Below are 13,240 nucleotides of genomic sequence, written 5' to 3'. Positions count from 1 at the left end.
TGATAGATCTCGTAAAGTATTCGACATAGAGATCCTCAAATCCTGTGTTAAAATTAAATTTCCATTTCTATGAAAATTTGACGATTATCAAAAATTCTCACTTTAAAATTCGCCCGAAAGTTATAAAAAAAAATTGAAAGTTTGCCTTGAAATTTAATAAAATTCCAGTACATGATAGATCTCATAAAAATATTCGACACGTATTTTTTTCAAGCCTATAGAGTACCTCAAGTTCTGTGTTAAAATTAAATTTCCATTTCTTTAGAAATTTGACGATCAACAAATTTCTCACTTTAAAATTCGCCCAAATGTTATTAAAAAAATACTCGTTAGAAGCGTGAAATAAACACTTACGAGAGAAATTATGGAAAAAAGAAAGTTTCCATTAGAAATTCCACCCAGTTTCACGAAGGCACTCCCCATTCTAATTGTCCAGAAGCGGCCTATCCTGTCATCGAAAAATCGTTCCGCTGGCAAATGTGGAGCGGCCGCCATTAAGAAGATTAACGAAGTCGTTTCGTTTCGATCAGTCTGTAGATCAAGGTTGAGCATCGATCGCCGTGACATTGCTGGATCGACGCTGCGTTTCCACCGATTTCATGCGCTAGAATCACCGCGATCATCTCTTCCACATCGACCACCTTGAAGTATTCATAGTTTCTGTTCTATCGCCAGCCACGCCGTTAATACGTACGTTAACTTTAGTCCAGCGACGAATGCCAAGAATATGCTACCCGGTGTATCGACGACGTGTAAATAACACCCGTCTGGCTTATTGCCTTTTGTTCGTCGTAAAAAGAAAAAAAGAAAAACGATATGGTTTCTATTTAACACAACTGATCTTCAATTTTTGTGATTTGTAAAAATTATTTGGTTAATTAATTGATGAAAGAGGAGAATTCTAGCGAGAGTGAAATGTAAGGGAGAAACGAGAGAAATGAATTCATAGCTGTTCTGCTAATTTCAAATAAGGGCGTTGCTCATTGGAAGCGCGCAGTAGAATATGCCGGTAGTCAGACCAGTAGCGCGGGCCGACATTTCTCCGCCGTGGAGGATGATACTTGTGCGTGGTTCCTCAGTGGAACTAATCAAACGCTAATGACTATGAAATTTCTCCTTTTTTCCCGCTCTTCTTCCCCTTCTCTTCTTTCGTTATTCATTCAGGTTGAACGTGTGAAAAATAGAAGAGTGATCCAAGTTGTCTATAGAGTGGAATAGAGCTCGATGAAAGAGCGATCCAAGTGATCCACAGCTCTCAATGGAATCTTTCATAAATACAAAATACTTCCTGTAGAGTATGTACTCTTGTGTTTTAAAATACAGGAGGAAAATCTGTCGACAATTCGTATAAGTGAATTGGCGAATCAGTCGTTCAGAAAATTAAATCTCTGACTTCGAATTAAACGCTAATTCTTTTTTTCGCTCTTTGTTTCCCTTCGTTCGTTATTCATTTACGTTGAGGGTGTGAAGAATAGAAGAGTGATCTCAGTGATCTACAGCTTTCGATAGAGAATTTAGAAAGAGTGATCCAAGTGATCTACAGCTCTCAATGGAGAGCTCAGGAAAAGAGTGATTCAAGTGACCTATAACTCTCAATAGAGAGCTCAGGAAAAGAGTGATCCACAGCTCTCAATAGAGAACTTAGAAAGAGTGATCCAAGTGATCTATAACTCTCAGTAGAGAGCTCAGAAAAATAGTGATCCACAGCTCTCAATAGAGAATTTAGAAAGAGTGATCCAAGTGATCTACAACTCTCAATAGAGAGCTCAGAAAAATAGTGATCCACAGCTCTCAATAGAGAACTTAGAAAGAGTGATCCAAGTGATCTACAACTCTCAGTAGAGAGCTCAGAAAAATAGTGATCCACAGCTCTCAATGGAGAGCTCAGGAAAAGAGTGATCCAAGTGACCTATAACTCTCAATAGAGAGCTCAGAAAAATAGTGATCCACAGCTCTCAATAGAGAATTTAGAAAGAGTGATCCAAGTGATCTACAACTCTCAATAGAGAGCTCAGAAAAATAGTGATCCACAGCTCTCAATAGACAACTTAGAAAGAGTGATCCAAGTGATCTATAACTTTCAATAGAGAGTTCAGAAAAATAGTGATCCACAGCTCTCAATAGAGAACTTAGAAAGAGTGATCCAAGTGATCTACAACTCTCAGTAGAGAGCTCAGAAAAATAGTGATCCACAGCTCTCAATGGAGAGCTCAGGAAAAGAGTGATTCAAGTGACCTATAACTCTCAATAGAGAGTTCAGAAAAATAGTGATCCACAGCTCTCAATAGAGAACTTAGAAAGAGTGATCCAAGTGATCTATAACTCTCAGTAGAGAACTCAGAAAAATAGTGATCCACAGCTCTCAATAGAGAACTTAGAAAGAGTGATCCAAGTGATCTACAACTCTCAATAGAGAGCTCAGAAAAATAGTGATCCACAGCTCTCAATAGAGAACTTAGAAAGAGTGATCCAAGTGATCTACAGCTCTCAGTGGAATCTCTCATAAATACAAAATGCTTCCTACATTTCTCCTATTTTAAAATACACGAAGAAAATCTGTCGACAATCCTTATAAGTGAATTGGCAATCCAGTCACCCGCAAAATGAAACCTCTGACTTCGAATCCACATTCATCTATCTAATCCATCGTTTCTTGCTCTCTAAACCACACACACACTATCCTTCTCACAGAAACGCTTTATAATCGACGAGCACCGTTATCAGCCATTTTATCTTCAGCAAAAGCATCGTTCCCACGAGACGTTTCTCTCTCGAAATTAGGTAACGAGCGTATAATGGCGTTGCTAGCGTGGCTTCTTCCCTCGTAACGGATACATCGAACAGCATCTTCCAGCTTCCTGCCGGGCTGCTGCACTTTATCAAGAAGTGTTGCCAACTTGGCGAACGATTCGTAAATTCGTAATGTGAGAGAAGCTTCCACGGAGACGATCCATCAGGCTTCTTCTACTGTTCATTGACCTGGCGAACCAGGAAGAGATCCGTGAAAAGTTCGAGAGAATTTTCGTGGCGAACTGCGATTTTTAGCGAGATATCGAACACACGGCGTTCTTTCATTCGCGGGACACGCGCGATATTCTGAATTATGGTGACGGTCTGTCGGTGTAAATCACGCGAAAGAGAAATGGAGGCGGTTCGATTGTTCATATCACTTCGACTGGTCGCGCAACCGTGAAATCTGCGCGTTATCTTCCACGAATCGTTTCTACCCTTCGAACCTTTCTTGTCAAATGTTTTAGATATCGGTTAAGAGATTTAACCAGGTTCCTCTTCTTTTTTTTTTACACATTTCCTGCAGTGTTTGGAATAAATGAAGCTATATGAAACACTTGTTGATTTACACGTCCATGAGGCTACATTTTTTGAAATTTATCTCTGCGAGTAGAATAGAATTTTTTATATCAAAAACAGTGGTGTAAAGTGAACTGTGTGTGAAATAAAATTCTGTCCTATTTTTTCTTTTATTCAACGCGAATTAATTTGCAATTCTAAAATCGTGCAAGTTAAAAGTTTCACGCGTCCGACGTAGATCGGAATTCATTTCGAAATTTATCAGCAGGGTGAAATCGAACCTTCGAATAATATTTTTTTCCCATTATCGTACCACAGAGAAAGCTGTCGTAAACATGAATTTAACATTTACACAATTTCCAGTTTTCCCTTCCTCCCTGCACATTTCACCACCCGGTACACCGAGCAATAACAGTTATTTCTCACGTCGTTCTCCACCAATGAGACGCGTTTGTCGCCCGAAAACGAATTTCGACGTTTACGACGGCAATGTTTTCCGACCGATTATCTCGCGTTTCGAGCGTTAAAAACGCGTTCCATATTCCGCCAGACGCGATTACCTCTTCCGACAATTCGTCGTTGCAGTTTCAACCCGAGCAAAACGAATTTTGCATTTTGCAACCGCGTTGGTGTGTAAAAGTTTACTCAGCTTGTCGATGTAATGAAATTATTACCGTTTCGCGTGATCATATTTGTTCCGCGATAAAGAAACCTTCGACGAAATCCTTCGGAGCTTTTTCTTCAACCGCGATAAATACGTTCTAATAATATTCAACAAGGTTAACTGATTTCTCAGAGTGGCAGCAGTCCAAAGAGAAAAAAATTGTTTTTCAAACATTTCACTCTGGTAGTAATCCACGCATATCTAATAGTCATCAGTCGGTAATGTAGAGTAAAAAAAAAAAACAATTTATAAGCATTTCACCGCGGAAGAATAAAGAGAGCACTCGAAGCGCTCACGCAAGCTCGCGTCAAGAACCCCAGCTATTCGCAGTCCTGGCGCGCGTCGCGACGCCTCACGCTGATTCGTCGCGCCGGTGCCAACCGCCTCTCGACACCTTCGAACTCCGGATACCTCTCTAGGAACGCCAGCAATCGCCCCGAAAATCCCTCCGTTCCACCGAAAATCCACACGATCGTTCCACGTGATCCTCGCAACAATCCAACCTTAAACCAAACACATCGCCAACAAACGATCAACCTTCTCTCGACACCGTTTGTTGTAACACAAAGAGCGATCAGAGCAAGTGCCAACTGTTTACCGTCTCGACAAAATTCTTCGCGATTCTCCGAAGGTCTCTGTGTCTCTCGAAGATCACCTCGAGCAAAGAGCTTCATCCCGAATTACACGCGTGTCTCCTTCGTCGTTCACTTCGACCAGCGTGTGAAAACGCAGCCAGTGGTATAAACACACAGACACGCATACATAGAGAGCGACGTCGTCGTGGCTGGTCAGCGTCGCGACGCCTCGTACAACGCTCAGTGCGAGTCTGTCGGTCGCGTGGCGAACCTACAACCCTCCCTCACTCTCGCAAAGTCAGTCGCGGAGGACACGTGGTGCGGCGGCGGCCACGCCGTTTCTATCGATCGCGATATTTTGATCGAGGTATCGAATTGCGTGGAGGAATCACAAGTTGACCAGGGTTACCAGTCGTCGTCCGTCTATCCATCTATCCGTCGGCCTTGACTGCTCGCGACACACATCAAACCTGTGAATATTTCAATAGCAGATCGATCTAGCCGCATAGCGGAACACGTGTCTATCTATCGCGTAGTGTTTGCCTGTGTGTTTTTCTATTCGTTTTGCCGCTGGTTGCCGCAACATCTGGTTCTCGTACACTTCGTTGCACAGTCTTCTCTCGACAACGCGACCAGGCCTAATAAGCATCAGGTACTACCCGGGGACACGAGTTCGAACGACACAACCTGCGTGATCGTCGCGCGACTGTTCTACTGTGTTACATAGACATCGTTGTTGTTCTTGTATACGTTTCGTGAATCGTATTTAGAGGAGGAGGAGAACGACAGCTCTAACAGTGTACATCAATCTGTTCTCCGTTGTCCTGGTTTCTTTTGCAACGCACCCCTTTTGTCTCCCCCTTTTTTTTCGTAATAACAACTTCTCCAAATTTGTTTCGTTATTGTTTCATTGGAAAACCTGTTTCTCGATCTAACTCTCCTTACTATCTCAGAGACTCAAGTTAGCCGGGACCCGGAGGAATCTCGGGCCCCTGAATTTGAGGATCGACGAGATAAATCCTTTGTGTCGTTACTCGAGGTATCCTCTTTTTCTGTTTTTGTCACGCTTCGCTCTGTACTTTTTCGAGTAGACGTAGAAGTAACAGCTAACGTAATACGATTTTCTCCGTAGCTAACTGTTTTCGTCCATCGTTGGGTGACACACACGTTTATCGCTTGCTGTATCGCTTTCTTTCTTCTCTCGTCGAGTCGCGGAGGTGCGTTTGCGGCGGCGAGCGAACGAAAGCAGTCGAAGGCGGCTAAAGATTCATCGTCGAGGGGGTTTTTCTCCGTTGTTTTTTTGAACAGCGAAGCGTCGAGGATCGTCGAGACGGCTAGTTTAACACGCGGTTCGTTTTGCCTCGCAAATCACCGAACGAAAACGATTACTGTCGTGCACGCGCGCCCTGGCCAAGTGTCGCAACGCGAAATAGCAAGGCGGTTGCCAGTCGACTGCAGAGACCGGTTCGAGAATTATCGCTCGAACTTCCAGGAAGAAGAACCGCCGTTCCGCCGTGACGATTAATTCTCCGTGTCCCAGCTGAACAGAACTTGGCTACGCGGAGGATCGAATCGTGTAGCAAAGTGAGAGAATCGGAAGAAGCTTGTTATCTTTCTTTTTTTTTGTCCGTGTGAAACGCGTCTAGGCTGGGCTACCTCGACGGATTCACCAGACGGTTTGAGTACTTGGTGAACGTAAAGAATGCACGTTTTCAAAGAGAGGGACTCGAAGGTTCTTTCTACTGTGACAGAGGATAGTGGAGGACACTTGGGAAATTGAGGAAAAGTGAAGGAGGATCTGGAAGCGAAGGCAAGGATATTCGGAATTTTTGTTTAAGAGAAGAAGGAAGACCGGGCTTCTTTACCATGAGATCCTGGAATAATGGAGGTCTAGTGGAGAGGTTTCATTAGTATACTCGCTTTTTCCGGATAGTAATCGTAGGGTCAAGTTGGTTTTAATTTAGCAACAGAGGGAAGCTCGATTTTGCTGTCTGTTGTAGCGGAAGTATTAACCTTTTTCGAAGAACTATTGGTAGGGTTAAGTCGTTTTTAATTTAGCAACGTAGGGAAGATCAAGGTTGCCGTTAACTTTTTTCCAAGTACTAATCGTAGAGTTAAATCGTATAAGTTCAATTTTGCTGTCAGTTCTAGCAAAACTATTCAACTTTTTGCGAGTATTGATTGTAGATATAAAATCATTTTTAATTTATCAACGTAGGGAAGATCAATCTTGCTATCAGTTGTAACAAAAGTATGAAACTTTTTCCAAGTACTGATTGCAGAGTAAAATCATTTTTAATTTAGCAACATAGTGGAAGATCAATTCTGCTAGCAATTATAACAAACGTATTCAATTTTTTCCAAATACTGATCGTAGACTAAAATAATTTTTATTTCATCAACATGGTGGAAGATCAATTTTGGTATCAGTTGCCTAACTCTCTTTCCAATCCAACTTTCATCGACAATTCTCCTCTTACAACAAAAATTCTAAATATTCTATCACTCGGTGAATTAAAATCAACATAATCTTTCTCTTCCCAGTCCCAAATGAGAACATTCTCACCGCTCTTTCCAACCCAACTAACTTCCAGAAGAGTCTCTAACCGACCAACGATGTCCTCGACCTTCTTCGTGTCCACCTCGAACCATCGAACACACCTTTTCGATCCACCTAAATCAATCTCGTCTAATCCATCGGAATTATTCAACCCTAATCGACAGATCGAACCGTCCACTCGATGTTCCACGATTCTCGACACAGGTTGAACTCTCTCTCTCGCAGGTATCGAAGCCTGAAACGACTCCAGCGGCGTCAGTCCGCGTTTCACAGGCTGCGCCGTAAACAGCGAACGCTATCGTGACAAGACAGTCCTTGCGGCTGCGGCAGATCAATCGAGAGGCTCGCGACTATTATAGTCAGTGTCGCTGGGTCGGGCAAACAGTCCTCCACAGTGTGGAGGCCATGTTTCACGGCCCACGGCGCCGCGGATGCGTCGCTTATGCCAGGAGAGACCAACCGAGCAACAGTTCACTCGTTTCTTCGTCAAATGTCGCATTATAGGAGGTATTATAGTCGTTGCAATTTTAATTTACTAGTTTCGTGGTGTCGTCTTCGTGATTACTCGTCGTGCAAAGTTTCAAGTAGTTATTCGTGGTTAAAGAAGCTATACGCTAAGTGATTTACCTGTGTGACAAGTGGAAAATGATTGTCTCGGTGTTACGTTCCTCACAGATAGAGACATTCACACAAGTGTTACTTAATTCTTGAAAATAATTCCACCGAGATTCGCTTTTTAGATGAATTTTATCGTCTCAGAAGTTTGGATCCACTGTAAACTTCATCCTTGATATTGGTTGAACAGTCGATGTGTTAGTAATGAGGGGTTGTTTGGCACTCCCGGCGAAGATTATTGGATATTGGAAGATTCCGGCGTACGAAGACCAGTGTGTGCGAGAAAAAGGGTTGTTTGGTCTGCTCTAATGAAGATTCGTCGTTAGACGTTGGATAGTTTAGCCGTGCGATAAACAGCGCGAGTGAGAAATTGCTACGAAATTCTTCGTAAAACTAAATAACCCTGTCAACGAAGGATCGTTACACGTTTCAACGAAGAAAAGACGATCGAACAATGCGAACTCGTTCGCCTCTGTCAAAGAAGAGATCACAGACGAGTACAGAAAAGTTTCAACTAGAAAACCGGGCTAGAACAATGGTTGTTTCGCCGAACGTGAGGGGGTCTGTCTCCGTTAGAACGATAAACGAAGATCCGTGATTCCCGCGTGACACGCGATCCCTCATTTCCGCGGCGTAATTATAATTCTCGGACCTTGAAGTAGCAACGGAGCTAAATCGAGCGTGGTTAGAATCGCGTTCACGTTTGCTGGCAGCTGGGTATCTAACACCGCGTGTGTTCATCACGATGATCTCACCATATCGCTTCGTACCCGGCCTTTTTTATTAATACTTTCATCTAGATGACGATACTTGGACGAGGGACACGTTAGATTAAGGTGAAAAAGACGCGAAACGGAATGGTAGCCAGCCAAGTGGAGAACGGGAATGCGATCGCGGACGAGAAATTAGTCAGGTTTACGCTGGCCAAACGACGTGGTAGGGCTTTCGGTTAATCTAGCAGAGAGAGTCTCGTGCGTAAGCGGACAGCGTAATCGCGTTTCTTCCGGTTCGAGAACCTGGGCACAGAGTTGTCACAGGGGAAGAAAACTAGGAAGACGGTCTGTCGAAGGGTAGATAATTCGCTAAAGGCAGAGTGGTGATTAGCTAGAGAAGGAAAGTTTCTGTTCAACTGGGAAAAAGGAGAAGATCGGAACGAGGAGGCGGTTCTAGCTTCGTTCTTCTAACGCTCGAGAGTGTGCACGACAAGGAATCCTCTAACCAAACGAATAACCAAATGAATTTTTACTCTGACAAAAACAACTATCCACACCTGTTTAATCCTAACAAATCTTCCTCTACGTTCGATCTGATCCCTCACGAAGAATACGAAAAGTGTGGAGAACTGATACTCTTCACGCAAGTGTAAGGGCGTTGACCCCGCGAATGAAGCTCGACAGCAGCGGCTCGTCGATCCGCCGGAAGACTGCTGTGCTCCGGACTCGATCTACCCTTTCACTCTAAAGTGAACCAATTTGAACGAAATAGAAAGCTAGAATTGAAACTAAACCGATCACGCGGAATACTAAAAAGGAAGGAAATCATAGGGAAGCTGCCTAGAGACGCTTTCGAACAAACCGTCACCACCACCACCGGCGCTGCTTCTTCTTCCATCCTGTATAAATAGCCCCAGAAACCGACCACCTTTGGGCCACGAAATCAACATTACACACAATCTACATACCACAGTGAATCAGAAAAACCAGTAAAAAAAAAAACACTCGTGACAACAGTATTACTCTCAAATACTCTCTCTCTCTCTCTCTCTCTGTCTCTCTATTTTTGTTCTTTTGTCTTTGTTTGTCATCTGTATATCTCTGTGTTCATCATCTATCTACCTCTCTGTCTGTGTCCACTCACGTTGGTCGAGAAACAAATTAGTCATGAATCTTATGTTCCGCAAGAACTTCGGCGGCGAGAAGGGACTCGGTGGTGGTGGAGGAGGAGGAGGAGGCGGACTGGAGGGTCGGTCGGTCCTGGGAGCCCCTTACGGGCCGTCCACTTTGGGTTACACGGGGACGCGGTTCGGCGTGGTGCGCGGCGCCGGCCAGTCGGCCGTCGGGACGCGCGCACCGATCCGACGAAGCAGGGAGTTCGGCTACTTTCCATCGATGGCCGATCACGAGCACCAGGGATACGGTTACCGGACTCACCTGTTCCTCACACCGCCAACAGGCGGTGCACTTGGCTCGCCGCCGGACGAGCCTACGGAGAGGCTCGGTCCACCGCCGAGGAAGAATTCCGGACCTCACGTGATCAAATGGGGAGGAGGTGGTGGAGGTGGAGGAAGCGCGTCTGCACAGACACCGGCTCCCGCTGGACCAACCAGGAGGAAACAGGCCCAAAACGCGCAACAGAAGGAACCATCGGAACCACCTACGCCTACTGCTTCCAGACAGGTAAGTGGAATTTTTTGGTTCTGGTTTGAGGTTAGGTTTAGAGGTTACTGTGGGGGGTAATTGTTTGGTGAGTTTGTGTGGGGGGTTGGGGACGTTTTGGAGAGATTTTGAGGGGTTGAGGTTGGGTTACAGGTGTTTTGAAGGGAACTGTGGATTGTTGGGGGGAGTTTGAGGTGTTGCAGACTGTTTTGGAGAGGTTTTGAGGTTAGGTTAGAGGTGTTTTGGAGGGAATGGTGAGTTACTATGGATAATAATTATTTGACAAGTCTGTCTCGGGTATTGTGGACGTTTGTGAAGAGATTTGGATGATTGAGGTTAGGATACAAATGTTTTAAGGGAAACTGTGAGTTATGGTGGGAAATAATTGCTGGTTAATTTATCTGAGGTACTGTGAAGAGGTTTTGAGGTTAGGTTCGAGATATTTTGGAGGGAATGGTGAGTTACTGTGGATAATAATTATTTGACAAGTCTGTCTGAGGTATTGTGGACGTTTGTGAAGAGATTTGGATGATTGAGGTTAGGTTACAGATGTTTTAAGGGAAACTGTGAGTTATGGTGGGAAATAATTGCTGGTTAATTTGTCTGAGGTACTGTGAAGAGGTTTTGAGGTTAGGTTCTAATGATTTGAGGTTAGGTTAGAGATATTTTGGAGGGAATGATGAGTTACTGTGGATAATAATTATTTGACAAGTCTGTCTGGGGTATTGCGGACGTTTGCGGAGAGATTTTGATGATTGAGGTTAGGTTACAGGTGTTTTAAGGGGAACAGTGGATGGAGATTATGGGAAATAACTGTTCCAAATCTGTCAGTGATATTGTAACGTTTAGAAATAAAAAAAGTATGTAAGATACTAGATAAAAATTGTTCAAAAAGCAAGATACTTGTAAAAAATCCGTTTCGAAAAAATTAGCAAAGATCGTACCGCGCAGTAATCAGCCAGCGTTCTCCAAGATGGCGGGCGTTAATCCCCAATCACCGCAGGCCCGATCCAAGGCACAGATACGTCTCTAAACTAGACGCGTGATCATTCGCTCGTGTCTAATCAAATACTTCACCGCGAGTACCGTGAATCTAGGTTAAATTTAATCAACTACCGCCTTTACTCCGGTAAACTACCAAAGAACCGCGGCAATCGAAGGAACCCAATCTCGATTCTACGGAACAGCGTATATCAGCCCCCGTGTCGTCGATTTCTCCTCGCGAAACGAGAAGAAACAAGAAAAGAAAAAAAGACACATTCTATGCAATATACACCGCTCTCGTCGCCGGGTAGAATCCCGGAATCCTTACAAAACGAATACACACGAATCGTAAATCTTGTTTCGCCTAGTGTCGACGAATGGAAGAATCGAGGACACGATTACGCAGGGGTTATCGTGCCACGATTGAACCTTGTTGCTCCGCGATATTAAAACCCCTCGAATTTTTCATTCGGTGTAAGGTCAACGGTTGTTCTTACTCCTTGGAAATTACACGATGTTACCTCTCCGACTGGGTTCTCGGCGAGGCAGGTATCGACGAGTGGCTACCTGAAACACGGCCAGCCGGACACTCGTGACGATATTTCAGCGGTAGAAGTACACGCCTCGGGCTCGATGCACACGAAAAGAGAGAGAGATAGCACAGGCGCACTTACACAGAGGATAGTTTGGTGAAACCGGCCGGAATTATGGAGGAAACGAGGCGGCCGTGCACGGAACGACCCGCATAAACTTACACCTACGCTCTATTCCCGTGGCCGGCACGCAAACTCGCTATCTTATTGCACGCCAAGGCGGATCTCGCGACGTGCCATAAATTTCCTGCGAGCCGACCGGCTCTGCTCGATATCCTGCGCTCATTGTGCTCGCTCCTCTGCCCTCCCTTCCGCGTCGCGTCCTTCGATTGAGCCTGGATTCTCTGGATAGATCGTTCCACCGAATGGCGCTGCCCGTTCCGCGAAGTAGACTTTTTTAAGGCCAAAGATTTCCAGGATTTCTTTTGTGGAGAAGGATTAATACTCTTGGGTAGCATTAACAATTCGATAATTAACCCTTTCACTGCGGCCCACCGCTGCACCTTTCGTGTGCCCATTCGCAGCAATCGTAACACATAATCCATTATTATTCAGGTAAATTATACACGCAAAAGCTATACCTATTTTACTTTCTTCAAAAAATTAGACGAAGCGAGGAAAAATCTCCGATAGTTTTCACCTCGATCAGTGTCAACTGTTTTGCATTGACCTAGCACTGCATTCGGTAGGAGCGATCATGTCGCGAAAGGAGGAATTGTTCGTGCTTTTCTAACACTCTAACACTTCCCCGATTCTTCCCTATATATACGCCTTTCGTAAATATTGATAAATCTGCGAGAGCGTATGTATACGCATTTCGTAGTCAAAGGGTTAAAAGGTATCTCTCGCAGCTTTTCGCGTGTAATCGATCATTTTCCCGTCCATCTCCGTCGAGTTTTAAGGAAAAATACTGTTTTAGCTTAAGGATTGTTACAGGGTATAGAAAATTCTTTAGAATTCTCGACTCTGGAGGCAAGAGAATAATGGTAATTTTTTCGATAGAAGCAAGTCTGTTAAATTGGGGGGGGGCTTGAGGAGGAAAATAAAAAAAAAGAGGGAGAAGGTTAATAAATTAAGACGTGTTCCACTTAAAGGCGTATTACAGTCGGTTTCATTGATGTTCGGGGCTAGGGAGAGGAGCGTGTTAAAGTTTTACAACCCGCACTCGGGGAAATTTCGAAATTCTCGGTTGGCAAGTTCACCGTCGAAGAGAACGTAAAGCAGACTGTCAGGAGGCAGACTTTTACAACGTCTTCGACGGAACCGAACACGAAGTATGTGTACTGGTGCACAGACGGTTGTATTCTCCGACTTCGCGGCTGGTTCTTCTCCCCCTCGAATGTAAATGTACCAGCGACGACGATGTCTCCTTTCGAAATGTGAAATACGCCTGCTTCGCGAACTGACACCGACAAAATGGTTTTTCCGTGTCAGCAAAAATTTGCCCCGCGTGTACACGGTGTCCCGGAAATAGGTTCTAGCTTCTTTTTTCTATAATCGAAAAGTATATTTAATTTTGAATCGAGAATTTATATATTTTTTCTGTGAGAAATAAGTGTTTATTA

The 13,240-nt window shown here is 44.2% G+C and overlaps 1 protein-coding gene across 1 annotated transcript in view; it reads left to right on the top strand.

Moving 5' to 3' along the window:
- Positions 1 to 9,390: 9,390 nt before the first annotated feature.
- Positions 9,391 to 13,240, top strand: part of LOC108573002 — an 11,927-nt gene continuing 8,077 nt past the window's right edge. The window contains exon 1 of the mRNA XM_017935349.1: positions 9,391 to 10,119. Coding sequence (XP_017790838.1) covers positions 9,604 to 10,119 — 516 coding nt within the window. The 5' untranslated portion in view covers positions 9,391 to 9,603. The remainder of the gene's footprint in view (positions 10,120 to 13,240) is intronic.

The sequence above is a fragment of the Habropoda laboriosa genome, unplaced genomic scaffold (genome assembly GCF_001263275.1).
Source record: "Habropoda laboriosa isolate 0110345459 unplaced genomic scaffold, ASM126327v1 scaffold102, whole genome shotgun sequence".
In the NCBI taxonomy this organism is placed as follows: Eukaryota; Metazoa; Arthropoda; class Insecta; order Hymenoptera; family Apidae; genus Habropoda; species Habropoda laboriosa.
This window is presented reverse-complemented; position numbering and strand designations above follow the sequence as displayed.